We start from the raw sequence: 16,878 nt of genomic DNA, 5'->3' as shown, positions 1-16,878 counted from the left end.
TACCATCTTAATTAAAAAATATGGCTATTTTTGTGGTCCAGAGTCACATATATCCTCTGGATTAGTTTTTAAACTGGCTGATGTAGAGAACACATCCAGCAAAGGGTTTGAGACTCCTGTCAATTTTTGTCAATAGAAAAATATACACTGTAGGTCAAAAATAAGTGATTTTTTGTCAAAAATCATTAGAAAAATAAGTAAAAATCATGTTCTATGAAGGTATCTTGTACATTTCCTAATGTAATTATATCAAAACCTGTATTTTTTATTAAAAACATGTATTGTTAAGCAGATTTTTTCTTTTCAGATTCACAAACACACAAATAATGTCCTATCCTGTCCTATAGATCAATGAAAAGCTAATTTTGTCAGCTTTTATGCTGTATTTCACTCCAATATTGTCCTATAACAAACCATACATCAATGAAAAGCTAATTTCGTCAACTTTCACAAGATATACACATCGTAGTTTTAAAAAATATGGCTAATTCTATGGTCCAGGGTCACATATATGCTCTAAATTAGTTTTTAAACCCGCTGATGTAGTGATCACATGCAGTAAAGAGTTTTGTGGCCCCTCGCTGTTGTCCTCGTACAGTAAAATGCGGATGTAAAGACTTGAGTAACGTTAAAGCAAACAGCTCAATGCCACACAGTGTCTGACTCCAGTTCCCTACATGATGAGCACTATCATCATCACCTCCAGCAGAGACAACACGCCGGTTTCACACGAAACTAGTGAATTAAAAGTGTTTACAATACCTGGGATACCTACAATTCACTTTGAAAGGGTTGGTCTGTTTTCGTCTTGACATATTATCCCAGACTCCCGGATGGAAAAAAGTCGAATCTCTTTCTCCGATCCGACTGATGTGTGGGGGGAAAACAAGATGCTTTCGGTCAATCCAAATGCTATAGAAACAAAATATCCAGTAAACACAACGCTCCGAGCGGGCAGAACTGAACACTAGTCGGCTACATTGGCCGGCGCGATTGGGTTCATTTGGCTAAATGGGAATTAACGATCGTTTTTAGGTAAACGGACATCTTGGTCTCGCGCGCGTTCATGTCGATAGAGGTCGGTTCTCCAAACAGGAGAGGTCTGGGAATGGTGTGAAAGCCTGCGCCACTGTAGCCGGGCAAATGCACTGCAGAGACTCTCCACCGACATGCATTTCAAGCGATGAAGTGAGAAGAATGACTAATGTTATCATCATCTGCCGCTTGATGCTTATGAACGCACCATTGTGTTCCTGCGGGGGGCGCTACGCGGCTCAGTTAACTCACCTGCCTGTTAACATTTGTTGAATTCTCGGTATGATGTTTTGGGTGTTTGGAAACCTTTATGCGCGTGTTAACGTTATCAGCGGTATCTTGCAATTTGACTCGTTTGTACCTAATATTTAAAGAAATGTCGGCTGTTGAATTTAATGAGGAATTACGAAATAGCGTATTTTCTAGGGGAACTGTGATTGGTTCATTCGTAACAGCGAAGAGAAAAGTAACAAGCGTCAGTTGTTCTCGCAAAACCGTGTTTTGGCTGTAGAAACGTGTGCGTGTTTACGTTATCATCAGTATCTTGCCATTTTGCTCGATTTTACTTAACAAAGGAAGCTGCAGAATTTACTCAAGGATTGTGAAATGGCTTGTTTTTAAGAGGGAAATTTGATTGGTTCATTTTTATCAGTGGTGAGAAAAGTAACAAGTATCACGTGTACTCGCAAACCCGTGTTTTGGCTATTTTTAAATATGTATGTGCGTGTTGATATAATCATCTATATTTTTTCAATTTGTCATGAAATACAAAAGAAACCAGACTGCAGAATTTCATATAGAATAATTAAATACCTAATTTTCTAAGTGAACAGTGATTGGTTCGTTCTCAACAGTGGTGTGAAAATTAACGATGGTCAGTACAGCAATGCTACAAAAAACTACACGTTTTTAAAATAAAATCACACCGTGGCTGTTAAATTGAAGCCAATATTAAATGCCTTTTGCATATTGCTAAAAATAATTTTTAAACACAAAAATAGGCTACATATTGGCTAGGTAATAGTGTTTGTTGAATGACGTATAGCTTAAATAATGATTGTGCAAATCATGTAAATGTATTCTTATAATGAGCTAAACAGTTTTTCGGCTTTAAGATTATGAATGCCCTCCGCTTTCCTCCACCCCGCTGTTAATAACGATTTTTGCTACTTCTTTTCTAGTAGTTTTCAATTTCTATTATTATAAGACTTTGGTTTTCTTAAGGAAACGACGAAGCGTATTATGGGATATACTTACGTGGATGTGGAGGACAACTCACGACTTTTCTTCACTTATGTGTGGGCCTTAGATTGTAACAACAAATCAATCAATCAATCAATCAATCAATCAATCAATCAATCAATCAATCAATCTATCTATCTATCTATCTATCTATCTATCTATCTATCTATCTATCTATCTATCTATCTATCTATCTATCTATCTATCTATCTATCTATCTATATCTGTTTAATGAATATCTTTCTTGTACTTAATGTAATAAAAGAGCATGGGTAAATAATAAAAAAGCTTGAGGTTTTATTCCCAAGGAATGGAATTACTGACAAATTATGTATATGCAGTTTTATTCCTGCATATGGATGAAATCCTATTAATCCTATTAATCCTATTAATCCCTGAAATCCTTTCATCCTATGGATGAAAGCGCCTGCCAAATGCATTGATGTAAATGTAAGGAATATTTGTAAAACATATGACAAAATATAAATTTGACATTTTTCCATTACACTTTGATAATTATTCTACCAAGTTCAAAATCAGCATTTCATTTAAAAAAATATTCGGAGATGAAGCAAATAAATGCCTTTACTATATATATATATATATATATATATATATATATATATATATATATATATATATATATATATATATATATATATATATTAGAACAAGTCATTTTTGTATTACATATAACATTTATATATTATAAAACATAAAAGCTATTTTGTGACACTGGAAACAACACACTTTTCACATATAATAGTTTTCTCCCACACTATGGCATTCCCAGGCCCAGTTTTTTGCAACTCCTCTAGAGTTAAACAGTTGAGTATTACCATTTAATCCATTCAGCTGATCTCAAGGTCTAGCAGGTGCACTTTTAACTTAGCTTAGCATAGATCATTGGATCAGATTAGACTATTAGCATCCCACTCTAAAAGGACTAAAAAGTTTTTTGATAATTTTCCTATTTAAAGCTTGACTCCTCTGCAGTCACACTGTGTACTGAGACTGACAGAAATGGAAACGTTGCTAATTTTAGGCCGATATGGCTCAAAACTATATTCTCATTCTAGCATAATAATCAAAGGACTTGCAGCAAAGCACTAAAGTTCCTTGACTACTACCCCAGAATAAGAGTAGCATATTGTTCATATTTAAATTCACTTTAAATAGGAAATTAACTAAATTATTTTTGAGGGGGGTGCTAATGGTCTAATCTGATTCACTTATTGATGCTAAGCTAAGCTAAAAGTGCTACCTGAAGCAGAGATCAGATTAATGGATTCATAAAATGGGAAACCTATTAACAAAAAAAGTGGAGTGTACCTTTAAAAAAGCTCTGTACTCAACTAGACTTAAACAGTTGAGTTTTAACATTTTTAATCCATTCAGCTGATCTACAGTTTTAGCACGTGCACTTTTAGCTTAGCATATATCATTGAACCAGATTAGACCGTTAGCCTCCCTCTCAAAAATAAATGAACAAAAGGTTTTTTGATAATTTTCCTGTTTAAAGCTGGACTCTTCTGTAGTTAAGTTGTGTACCACGAGTGAAGGAAAATCAAAAATTACTATTTCTAGGTTAGGTTAGGCTAGAAAATATCCTATTATTCAGTGTATAATTAAGAGACGTTGTTGCCGTACCATCGCTACAGAAGTCCCCAGCTGCGTTATATTGCACCTGCTGCAGCAGCAAAGGTTTTATTACCCCAGAATTAGAGTAATCTATTGTTCGTATTTAAATTCATTTAAATGAATTTAAATGAATTTTTCACACAGAAACGCCAACTGAGCGCGACCCAGCGACCTTCTTGCTGTGAGGCGACAGCACTACCTACTAAACCACTGTTTTAAGCTTTAAAAAGGAAAATTATTAAAACTACTTCTTATTTTTTTTAGGGAGATGCTAATGTATGTTTAAATGTTTAAAGCTAAGCTAAAAGTGCTAACAAAAGCAGAGATCATATTAATGGATTCATAAAATGGTAAAACTAAACTCTCTAGGTGACTCATAAAATGAGCCTATTAACAAAAAAAGTAGAGTGTAAAAAAATCTCTATACTCATCTAGAGTTAAACCTGGCTACAACAGGTGAAATTATATTATACAGTGCCTGGAAGTAGTCCCCAGGCCCAGCTGCATAATATTGCACCTGCTGCAGCCGTGGTCCAGCGGGTTTTATTACCCCAGAATGAGAGTAGCATATAGTTCATTCATATTTAAATTCAAGCTTTAAATAGGAAAATTAGAGACACAAATTCTTGATTTTTTTAGGGAGATGCTAATGGTCTAATACGATTCAATTATTTATGCTAAGCTAAGCTAAAAGTGCTACCGTCAGAACCATTTCATGGATTCATAAAATGCTAAAACTCAAATGTTTGACCTAAGGTGACTTGGAAAACGAGCATATTAACAAAATAGGTGTATTGTTTCTTAAAGAAAACTCTGTACTAGTGTCATTCCTCACTACAAAATGACTTCTCAGGTCGACCGAACGACCCCTGGCTTACAAGAACCAGTTCAGTGACTCCCAAAGGAAGTGCCACAACATTGCACGCTGACGTCATCAGTGACTGCCACGAGGTGAGGTGCGGACCGCAGCACGGCTCTTTGGGCAAGTCCTCCGCCGAGCTGACACGTAGCCCAGCTTTAAAACACAAGTGTGCTACACTGACACAAACACGAGTATAAAACCCGCACAATATCCGAGGAGAACCAAGCTTGAGATATTTAAATGGGGAGACATACACCGCGTTCTGCTACCTAATAAATCCGCAAGCCATTCGACCGCATTCTTTCATTTCTGTAAATGTTTGAGCGCGCTAATAAATGTTGACAGCGCTCATCATAAACCCATCATGTGTTACCAGAGCAGGTCGCACCTTCTCACATCCGCATTTGAAGTTCGGAACATCAGTCAGTGTAACCTTCCGCCTGCGGTAGAAGTGCTGAGGCTGGGACCGCCGCCATTTTGAATGTCTGGTCCGTTCCTCCTTCCGTCGATTGAGAAGATTGCACTTGTTTTCTGGTATCATAACGGCTGGTGAGTGAGACATTATTTCAAGCAGTCAAACGACTTCTTTTATGAGCGATCAAGCCGCTTGGTTTTATTCGCGTTTGCTGGGTTTGACTGTGGGATGCAGGGGAAGTAAAGCGCACAGGCTAATGCTAACGCGGCTCTCGCTCTCGCGCGCGGCGGCGCTCTGCGCGTGCACCGGGGACGCTGTCATCCGCACGGCCGCTAACGGACGGTAAACTATCCCTCGCGTTGTATTTCCACCGGCGACGTGACGCTACCGGGTAGGCAATTCAAGTTGTACCTGTGGTTTATGACCGTTTAAGGTGGCTCAAATTAAAGATATGTGTTTAATCCTCCGCCAAATCGACGCTCAATTCGAGGCCTGACTTCACTCCAGTCAGTTAGCAGCAACGGACACACGCAGCAGTTCATTCACCGACGTTACGAAGGAATAACAGAGGTATTCAATACACATTTAAGATCTTAATATCGAGAATAATTACTCGTGATATGTGCCTGTTATTTGCCACAGCGTAACATTTCCTCCTCTCACTGTTTATCATTTAGCTTAGCGCTAATGGGTTGACGTTATAGCGCAAGGGGAAGGGTCCACAAACAAAACCCTTTACAATCTCTATGAATATAATGAGTTAACAGTCAGTGTTTTGATCTATTTTGATTAGACTCTGTAACTTTAATGGCAAAGGTCAGATATGTAAGGTGTAAGATGTCACTTGTTGTGTGCTCGTTTAGTCGCCCGGTGATTTCGAGAGAGCTGTTTAATCGCTCAGCATTGAATGTAAATGTTGTGATGTCTTTACACACTTTCGGTTTGTGATGGAAGTTTGAATGGTGCTGTTGGCATCTCTTCCTCGATTGTGGATTTAAGGTTACAGAAATAAAGGAAGTGAGCTTCTGTAAACGTGTCCTCCCAGTCCCTGCAGCAGTTTGCATGATTCCTGCCATACATTTGCATTCTCTTTCCAAAACAAGCTTCATAAGTTTTAAGACCTCAGTTAACAATTATTAACTTCCAAATAGTTGCTTTATTTATTTATACATACCCTATTGATTGTTAAACGAATAAGCCTATAAATATAAAACATCTTATACTTTATATCATTAAATGCGTGTTAAAATACAAGCTTAAAGATGCAGAGTGTGAGTTAAAATCATCCATCGATAATACTGATGTCCATTGTAGCTGTGTTTGCAGTTACTGCTTTGGGATTGACAACAGCATTTGCTTACAGGTGTGAGTCCTAAAATGATTTGTTAATTCAGCAGAATAAAGTGGCTGCTTTAATGCATGTCTGAATATCAGGGTCAAAGACTACACGTTTTCTTTTATAACAGTACATGTTTAATGTAATTTTTTACATTACTGTGTCCTGTTTTGGCCATAGATTGTTATTTTTTAAGTTAATCGTCCTTAATGATGTAACTGATTCTCTTAAACCTACCATTTCTTTTGATAAAATGCTAAATCATGCAGTTAATGGGTAATATTTTTTATGTTTTTATTGCACGCGTCCTGTAATCAGGGTTTTTGCAGGTTCTTAAAGTCTTAAAATGTCTTAAATCCCAAAATCAAAGTTTTAGCCCTTAAAAAGTCCTTAAATTTGCTGAAATATTGTGTAGTAGGTCTTAAATCTTTTGTAAACTGGTCTTAATTTTCCTTTGTTCATGTATAGCTTCCCAATCTGGCCAAAACCCATACAATCACCAACAATCCCTCTCAATAAAACTTTTAATTTTTTATTTAAAAAGATAATTTTTTACTCTATCATAATGATTTTATTATTTTTCTTTCAATAACATTTGTTTTAAAGTGCTCCATGTGTTTACTGCTGATGACATCGAGCTGAACAGATTGTTGTGCATAAATTTAGTGTATTATAGTTTTTAAAACTTTAAAAACATTTGTTCTTTTTTGTTTTAAAGAAAGTTTATGTTGGGAAAAAGTGTATAGATACAAGTAGAGCTTGCTTGTTCTAAAACATTATGCTTAGAAATATTTAAAATATTAAATGTTTTATTATTCATTACTGTATTATTAAATGTATTGAATTATAATAATTTTTTGATAGGGCAAATATTTTTTTCCCATAAGGGCCATTTTAAAAATTCTTTACCCTTTAGCGCTTTGAGTCTGAAATTTCATTCATAATGGTCTTAAAAATGTCTTAAAGTCTTAAGTTTAACTTGGTGAAACCTGCAGAAACCCTGTGTAATGTAAGTCTTTTTATTATTTATTTTTTACACCTAAATCATTTTATTCACATTACTTTAGAGGAATCCCACTTGTAAACCTTTTGGTTAGTTTGTTCTCCTACTGTTTATCTTCATATCTGTATTCAAAGCAGTAGTGTGCACACCGTAATCAAAAATGATGCCAGAGTAGCAGTATGTAAAGTTTGTTTGGCTATAATAGTAAGAGACTGCTTGTTGAAAAATTATTTTACTATAACTGGTTTAGTACATCATAGCCAGAACAGCATAATGAATTCAGTTACCCAAATTTTATTGTCAAAATGAAAAGATTTATGTCAGTTTTTTTTTTTTTGTATAATCACTAGTATGGATGCATGTTCAGTGCTGCCTATTAGGTCATTAAGGCAGCTGTTTCCATCCTAATGTGAAGCAAATCTTATCAAAGTTTGCAAAAAAGGAAATATCCAAAATGTGAATTAGGTACGTTTGCACCAAGTTACCTACAACCTAGTAACCCACAGTAAACAACCTATAATGGATTCTCATGATGGCAAAAGGTAGCTGTGTTTTCTTCGTAATGTAAAGTAAATCTTTTCAAAGTTGACCAAAAAAAATCTTAAATGCAAATTAGGATAATTTCCATCAAGTTATTGGTGTAGATGGCTGTATTACTGTAACCCACAGTAAACAACACAAACTTAATGGAATTACATGGTGGCGAAAGGTAGTTGTGTTTCCATTCTAACGTGAAGTAAATCTTATCAAAGTTTGCAAAAAAGGAAATATCCCAAATGTGAATTAGATGCGTTTCCATCAAGTTATTTGAGTGGATGAACGGTAAACAACCCACAATGGATTCACATGGTGGTGAAAGATAGCTGTGTTTTCTTCCTAATGTGAAGTAAATCTTTTTAAAGTTTACAAAAAAAATCTCAAATGCAAATTAGGATCTTTTTTAGTAAGTTATTAGTGGATGGCTGTAGTAGTGGTAATCTAGTAACCAGCAGTAAACAACCCAAACATAATGGAGGTTTGTGGTGGCGAAAGGCAGTTGTGTTTCCATCTTAACGTGAAGTAAATCTTTTCAAAGTTTGCAAAAATAAAACCTCAATTATGAATTAGATGCGTTTCCATCAAGTGATTAGAGTGGATGACTGTAGTATTGGTAAACTAGTAACCAACAGTAAACAAGCCAAACATAATGGATTCACGTGGTGGCAAAAGGTAGCTGTGTTTCCATCCTAACGTGAAGTAAATCTTTTCAAAGTTTGCAAAAAAAATCTCTAATGTAAATTAGATGCGTTTTCATCAAGTGATTAGAGTGGATGGCTGTAGTATTGGTAACCTAGTAACCAACAGTAAACAAGCCAAGCATAATGGATTTACATGGTGGCGAAAGGTAGCTGTGTTTCCGTCCTAACAAGAAGCTAATCTTTTTAAAGTTTGCAAAAAAAAGTGTAAATATCCCAAATACAAATCAGAAGCATTTCCATCAAGTTATTAGAGTGGATGACTGTAGTATTGGTAACCTAGTAACCAACAGTAAACGATGCAGGCATAATGAAGTCATGTAGTTGTAATCTTCACTACATCAGAATTTATTCTGCAAATCTGTTTCCATATCTTCAGTGTTCACATTAAGCTCTTTTTTTTGCAAGTTTGCAGCCACATCAAGTGAACGTAAAATCTTTTTTTGTGAGTTAAGGGATTTTTATTCTATGTTAGGCATTTCCGTCACAAGTTTCGCATGTGATGCTTCAAAATGCATGTTAACACAATTTGATGAAAACCCAGCTACTGACTAGTGGGGTGAGGAAGTTCTAGTCATAGCATTGACTTTAAGAAATTATTTAATTTGGACTGTTGTTCTTTAGTTTATCTCTTTGCTCGGGTTGCGTCGTTTTTGTGCTCTTCACTTGGTTGCTAAGCGCAGCTTTCATGTGATCAGATGTGACTCTCTGGAGGCGGGTTTGAGATAAAACCAAGCTGTGTGTCGACACTGAGATCATGGTGTTTTCTCAGGCTACCTGAATGAAGCTCTCTTGGGGTCCGTTCTTCGTACGTGGATTACTCAGTTAGCTGGATTTGGATATTGACGATTTGACACGATCCAGGATCGTTTCGTTCTTCAAAGCTGATCCGAGAGTTGTTGTCATGGCAACAGATCTGCTAGGTCAAACCTGATCGGGAGCAGGTTCAAATCATATAAACAGGATTAGATCGGCTCAGTTCAAGCAAAGATAATACAGAAAGTATGTACCGAGTTCTGATATTTTCTTACAGTAAAAGTTATATACACTTGGGAAAATAGTAGTTTTTAACTATATATTTAAAGTTATAGTCATTAATAAAATAAATAAAGTTTTACATATTAATAAAACGTATGCAATCTGCACCCTCGAAATGAAAGTACAAAGACTGCCACCTGGTGGTGCAAAGAGAAAACTTATTGATATGAACTTTTTAGATCGCTTTAGTACAAATTGTGTATAATAGAAATGCACAATATGTGACTTTTTTTAAAAAGCAATAATACATTTATGCAGTCATAAACATGTTTTGACAGTTAATATGCCAGTGATTTGATGCTTCACAAAAGTTGCAGATGCCTTTACCAATATCAAAATGCTTTTGGAAACAACCAGTTATTCTTTACACCGATTAAAAAACAGCTACTATAATAAAGAAAATCTTTTCTAAATGTAGAACTAAATACATTGATTTGCATTGAAATACATGATGAATACTCTTGTCTTGACAAATGAAAGTGTAAAGCCTGCAGCTCACAACAAATGTGAAGTTACTGCGTGTCTTATTTAACAAGCCGTTTACTGCTAATTTGATGTAATTTTGCTCACATGGATAATTGAATATTAATCAGATGATGTCATTACGCTGCTGTGCCGTCAGCCAATCGTTGCATTGCTGATCATGATTTCGAGGATCGATAGATCTGTCCTTAACAACAAACGCAGCGATCTCAGATCAGTTCATCCAGACATTCTAATCTGATTCGCGAACTTGTTTGAAGAACCAAATAAGCGAGAGATCAGTTATCAAGATTAAAAGATCCAGGATCTGCCAAATCATCTTAGATCATTTAAGCGAGGTACGAAGAACGGACCCCTGGGCTACTATTTGAAGTAATTACGTTTGTGTCCATAGTCAACCTGACACCACATATTGCTGAGCTACACCTTTAGTAAGTGGATTTTCAATTACTGGCTCAAATCATGTATAATATTATTGTAATAATGCTTTTAATGGCTCATATAGTCACGTAAAGCTGACCTTGGAGAAAGTGTTCTGCTCCTGAGAATCTACCTGACTTGAGGTCAGTTTAATCCCTTTATTATATCTCTCTTCCAAGCCTTATGGTGATCCCTGGACTTTAAGTAGCTCCCTTTTACAAAGACTAAGTCTAAAAGGCAGTCCTGCATTTATTTTTTGAAGGTTGTTGTCAAGTAAAATACTTCCTTTGACTGTCAAGGCGCATTATAAGGTGTGTGTAATTGCGCTGTCTTAATGTCCGTAAAGGGGAGTTCCTCATTCATTCATTTGTAAAGGGTAAGGCAGTGCTGATGTCACAATACTGGATGCTGAATCACTCGCTGTAATGTGGAGGCTGAGGATCTACTTTAGCACTCGAGTCAACCATGATTCACCACTGTTTTATGCCAGCTTGTTGAATGAGCAAAACCCATCTTTTGCTCGACTTTCTTGAAAGCAGACTGCCATTACATTTTAAAACCTAGGAGAGTAGCTCAATGGCAGGGGCTGTTCTGGGAATAATAAGCACTGTCTTGTTTTGCACTTGTTCCCTTGATTGAGCCACCTGAACAGCATTTTTGCAATAGCAGGCCCAACTTTCATCTTCACTGTTGTGTGTGAACTATAAAGTAAAGTTGTGGTCACACTGCACTTTTCCACAATAGACTTGCATTCATATGCATGCAAATGCGGCTGACCAGCTTATGCGGCAAGTTCCATGCAACAAAGTTTAACTCTGACCTTCGGTATAGCATCATATGTTTGCGTTAACCCAATAGAAGATCAAAAATGTGACCTCTTTGTACAGAAATTTAAAATATGGAGCAATTGCTTGCTTTAATAATGTCTACTACTCTTGTTTCATCCTGCCATTAGAGAAACCTTTTATTCAGGGAATATTTTAAGGGAAATTAAAAAGATGTCTTTTGGAGGAATTATTGCTTATTTATCATTAATCAACTCGAAACGGTGTGTGTGTATAAATGCATAGCAAAATGAATGATTATGATTGTAAATTATATATTAAATATTTGTTAAATGTTGCTATGAATATAATCAATGCTGTTTCGTCTGCTCGAACATAGCAGCATAGTGTGACCATGGCTTAAGGCTTGGGTGGGAAAATAAAGCCCTATATATGCAACAGCAGGCACATTTTTGACATCCTCTTAAACTTTTGGATGTTTCGAATACCTTTATCTTTACTTTTTCTTTACTATTTTTGACGCAGCACTAGTTACTGGGGCAGATCACCTGAAGCAATGTCTCTTTTGCTGTTTAGTGTACAAAGCAAGCAATCAATCTTATATATTGCCTTAGAGTGTTAGTTCCAAAATAAAATAAAAAAAATCTGTGACTTACTGTCCATCTTGCTCTCTGAATGCGTTTTCTCTGGTAGAGACATGAGATTTTGAAGGTTTTGAATCCGGTTAACTTTTACTGTATTTAAAAAAGAAAAAAGTGAAATAATTTATAAATAACTAATCATTTTCATGCTCCATTGTACATGTTTGGATCTACTTAATGACACCAAGAAATGTCAGTGATCGCCTTTAATCATTCTGAGTGTGTCAGGTGATTGAGTGCATTTTCATTTTGAAATGTATAGGTTTTCTTACGGTTGCGTCTTTGATGTTTGAAAGAGGAGCATTTTGAAAATGCTAAGACCGTGTTTTAGTTTGGTAAAGCCAGTGTTCTTTTTCAGCATAGATGGACTCAAATGCAAACTTTTTAATATGGAGGCGTGGCTATCCACATTCAGTCTTTGACTGATCTTGAGCACTATTGCGTATCATTCAGTGATTATTAAACCTCTGTCATATGACCATTACACAAGTAGTATACTGCAAGTATGGATGCTGGCAAAATATGTGCATGGCCAGTGGAAGGGTCAAGTGTCATGTGTTTTAGGCTGCATAATATGGATTGAGATCATTCTTCTGAAACAGCAACGATAAACAATTTTTTAACAGTGTGTTTTTGTGTGCTGCTTGGCTAGCTTGGGTCTGTCATAGATTGCTAAATACATCAACAAGTGTCTGTTTTTATGAGTTATTCATGTAACCATTAATTCATACGCTTGATTCAAAATTGCTGATTATTTTTGCAAACTAAGAGTTAATGAACGGTTCAGTAAATCATCAATTCAAAAGTTTAGAGAGTTCACCCAGAAATGAAAAATTTCAATGTCTGTTTTAAACCTTTCTTAGTTTCTTTCATCTGTTCGACACAAAAGAAGATATTTTGAAGAAAGATGAAAATCTGTTTGACTTCCATAGGGTTTTTGTATTATTGTTATTATGGTACTCAATAGTTACAGGTTTTCAGCTTTCTCCAAAATATCTTACTTTGTGTTCAGTAGAAGAATAAAACTCTCAAATAGTGAGTAAATTTGTAAATGTCCTCATTTTTTGGCATTGCAATATATATCCCCATACATAAATACAATTCTAACCACATTTTAGCTGATTGCGCAGCCTTTATTTTAGGTATCAGTGTCAGTATGGTAAATAAAAACACAATAATATTTAGTTACTTTTTTCTAGTCCTTTTTACCTTGTACATTTTTGTTAACATTTATTATTATTATTAATCTGTTTATGATACGCATTTTCACATTCCGACCCCAATGCCTAATTATTAGATTGTTAAAATGACTATAATTAAATGAAATATTCTTAAAAATACAATATATGTTCTTTGGAAGAGTGTATTTGCATTATGATGCTACTATAGTGGCCTTAAAATGACAATATCATTTATCGCAATAAATTCTGTTGCTATATATTGTACCATAAAAGCTAGACGTCATGACAGGCCTACTGATGTCCATGCAAACACTCTGAGTGTTGTGTTGAGGCACAAAAAAGTTTTGCTTTGGCTCTCTTCAGAACTTTTTTCTTCGCCATGTCATGTCTATCAGTGCATGTAACTGTTGTATAAAGTCAGTATCACATTTGCGATGAACCACTCACTGATGTTAGAGAAAAATGTGCACTTGCTTATGCAATGTTACTGCTTCATATATTATAAATGTACAAAACAACCCATGCAGGGATTTTTTATAACGTGAGGTATAGTGTTATTTTTGTCTGCATTCTGCTTGTTGTTATTATCATTCATTTAATGCTTTTGTAATCTTTTGCTTTTGTAATCTTGTTTTACATTTATAATTTACATATATGTAATAATATTTACATTTTCTCTTGCCTGATGGCACCCTTTAACCATGACTATGTACAAAGTATAGCATGACCTCTGTTGCTTTATGAAATCTGCTTGCACAATCTGTGTCAATAATTGCTTTGGTGTTTTTGCCTTTCTTGTAGACTCTGATTTTATTGGATTGGCACTGAAAAGGAAAAAAAAAAGACACACTTTATTATTTTATTATTTTGAATGAATGCAAAGCAGAACTTCCTCTAACTAGAAGTCATTTGAGCTGTCTTGTTTGCAGCTTTAGTTAAGCCGGAGATGCTGATTGCCTTTTTGCCTGCATGTCATCTGCATTGATAAGTTTGCTAATGCTAACATAGTGCCAAGTAAGCTGAAGAGGCACTTTGAAATGAAGCATCCCTTTCTCAAAAGAAGAAGACTTGGCTTTCATCAGACTGGCAGAAGACCAAGAACTGTGTGAAAGCATCTGACATTATACAAGAGGCTAGTTACTTATTGCTGGAGCTTATTGAAATAGGGGAAAAACGTAACGTCTGAGTCGCAGGTTTATTTGCTGCTTTTAGTTGGTGTTAAACACAGTCATTCTGGAACTTGTCTGGGTCTAGTTGCCTCTTGCAGTCGCTCAATTCACCTGTTCCTATTTGACTATTGATAACACATGTTGATTTTAACAGACAAAGTCTTGTCAGTTGCTCCAAAATTGAAACTACTTAGTGATTTAATATCAAATTACATGAACATCTCATGATGCAAATAATCAATAACGAGTAATAGGATCTAAAGATGCTTAATTTATTCCTTATCCTTTATTTTTTTTAGTTAATGTTGACGGGTATGTTGAAGATGTTCTGTTGTTAATATGTTCTGCTGTTGTTCGCATGTTAAAATAAATCCAGTATTTTAAAATGAATTTTAATGTGTCAGACATAAAATTTTTGTTAACTAATATAATATTAATCTGACTGGTTAACGAGTAATATTTGGTTAACAAGCAGCGGTTGACTGTTGGGAAAGTTAACTGAAATGACCATCGCTACTTCCTATTAGGGGTGTCACGATTTCGATTTTTAATCGAAATCGATCGAAATTTATGGTCAATTTCGATTATCGAATCAAAAAATAGAATCGTCGATGCTGCCACGCCCCCATTTCACGTCAGCTTGGCTTGCCAAGCTGGAAAAAAACAGGCTTGTTGAAGTGCTTGTTAAACTGCAGAAGCAGGAGACCCGTCGACAGAACTTAAACCCTCTCCTCTTTCAATGAAGTAGCCGGTCTGTAAGCATTTTGGATTTCCAGTGAGTTATGTTGACCGTGCGTTTTGTTGACCAAAAAAAACACAGTTTTGCAAGCTCTGCTATGTACGTATTACGTACGGTTCGTCCGATAGACAACATCGCGATCCTCCGCTCGCGAAAAGTACACACTCAGGCCCTGTTTACACTGTCTTTGTTTTTAAATGGCATTTTAGAACGACAACGATTTGACATCCACAGTGGCGTGTAGCATTTCTAAACAGCCCTCCTTCCTCTCTACCTCTGAAAATGCACATCACGTGACCACACAGACACAGACGCGCACACACAGCCATGCGCTCGAGACAGCAGGTCCAGGCAGTCAGAGGACTGCTTCAATCTTTCACTCGCTTGTACTTAGTCATTTTAGCGAACACCTCAGATACTGTTGGCTGGTTCCTGTTGGTTGTGCGTCTTTTTTACCGACGCCATTATAACGACACAGATCACTGCCTATTCACGAGTCCCGCAGAAAAAGTGATTGACAGGTGGTAATTATGTGTGTATCTTGCCTTTATTCATTTACTGTATGATTTGTTTATGGGTAAAACAAAGACCATCCAGGTCAGGTAGTTTAAACGGTAGGCTACAAATAATTAATTGGTCATTAATTAATTAATTAATTATTCATAATCGAAAATCAAATCGAATCGTACCTTTAGAATCGAAAATGTAATCGAATCGAGGATTTGGAGGATCGTAACACCCTTACATCTTATACAATATATTTTTTACATACTAGTTTTATCATGATAACATTAGTAAATTTTAATTCATGGTAGGGTTTTTCCATCCAAAGCAAACCTTTTTATTTATTTATTTTTTTTCAGATTATTCTTATTAGTACTTAAGATTTTGGCATGCAATGAAAATGATCAATGAAGCCGTTATTGCATAAAAATACCAGCCTGCAAATAATAACAGTAAAAATAACAACTAATTATACTACGCATTTCAAGTGATTGCATCATTTGTCAACATATATGTCAATTAGTGGGAAAATGTGTTTGGCAAAACCGGTGCATGCTTTATTTTTGAAATGACACTTTGCTTTTATCACTTAATGCTTAATTGGACATTGACATTGTGCATTTATCATAAGACGGCTTCTCTTTGCACCGTCCATCCGTCCAGGAAACTATCCCCACAGTTACTTCTGTTGTTTTGCACAGAGATGCTGAGAATGTCTTTGTGCAGCAAGTAATTACTGTAGTTACTCTCTGGCTCGAGCAGCTTAATTAGGTGCTGCATGCTAACAGATTTAAAGTGTGGGGCTTTTCTGTGATGGAGAGCCAAACACTGCTCTCATCTCTGCATGGAGGAAGGCAGGAGTATTAGCTTTGTGTTGCTGCTCGGCTCATGTGTGTGTTTGTATGAAAGAGATGGATCTCCTTGTGTGATTAATGTACGTTCTAAGAGCCGTAAACCACTTGTAGTACTCTGTCTTTCCAGTGCCACTGATTACTTGCTTTTGCAACTCGCATTTAATTACAAGGTGACCTCACACTATCCATACATCCATCACTGGACTGAGCACTGCATGAGCTGCTCTTTGTGTGAGGGGAAAGTGCTGTAGTGTAGAATTGGGCGATATATCTCAAGTAGGGCTGGGCCGATAAA

The 16,878-nt window shown here is 36.0% G+C and overlaps 2 protein-coding genes and 1 long non-coding RNA gene across 7 annotated transcripts in view; 1 reads left to right on the top strand and 2 right to left on the bottom strand.

Moving 5' to 3' along the window:
* The window catches only part of znf821 (zinc finger protein 821), a 36,592-nt gene extending 35,389 nt beyond the window's left edge, over window positions 1-1,203 (bottom strand). Inside the window, exon 1 of one of the 2 annotated variants that reach the window (XM_695359.10) lies at window positions 776-1,203. In XM_695359.10, coding sequence (XP_700451.5) covers window positions 776-815 — 40 coding nt within the window. In that variant the 5' untranslated portion in view covers window positions 816-1,203. Of the gene's footprint in view, window positions 1-762 lie in introns of both variants that reach the window. The other variant, XM_005169050.6, reaches the window with a different exon arrangement.
* A 4,052-nt stretch (window positions 1,204-5,255) lies between these two features.
* The window catches only part of ap1g1 (adaptor related protein complex 1 subunit gamma 1), a 50,069-nt gene continuing 38,446 nt past the window's right edge, over window positions 5,256-16,878 (top strand). For 2 of the 4 annotated variants that reach the window (XM_073906195.1, XM_068222168.2), the window contains exon 1: window positions 5,260-5,765. The gene's annotated coding sequence lies outside the window, so the exon portion shown is untranslated. 4 annotated transcript variants of the gene reach the window in all.
* LOC141375201 (uncharacterized) lies at window positions 8,373-14,149 on the bottom strand. Its single transcript, XR_012382857.1, has 3 exons — window positions 10,644-14,149; window positions 8,792-9,560; window positions 8,373-8,450 (listed from the first exon to the last, which is right to left on the bottom strand). It is a non-coding gene; the product is annotated as an uncharacterized lncRNA (long non-coding RNA).

The sequence above is a fragment of the Danio rerio genome, chromosome 7 (genome assembly GCF_049306965.1).
Source record: "Danio rerio strain Tuebingen ecotype United States chromosome 7, GRCz12tu, whole genome shotgun sequence".
In the NCBI taxonomy this organism is placed as follows: domain Eukaryota; kingdom Metazoa; phylum Chordata; class Actinopteri; order Cypriniformes; family Danionidae; genus Danio; species Danio rerio.
The sequence above is the reverse complement of the archived record's forward strand: the minus strand, read 5'-3'. Positions and strand labels throughout refer to the sequence as shown.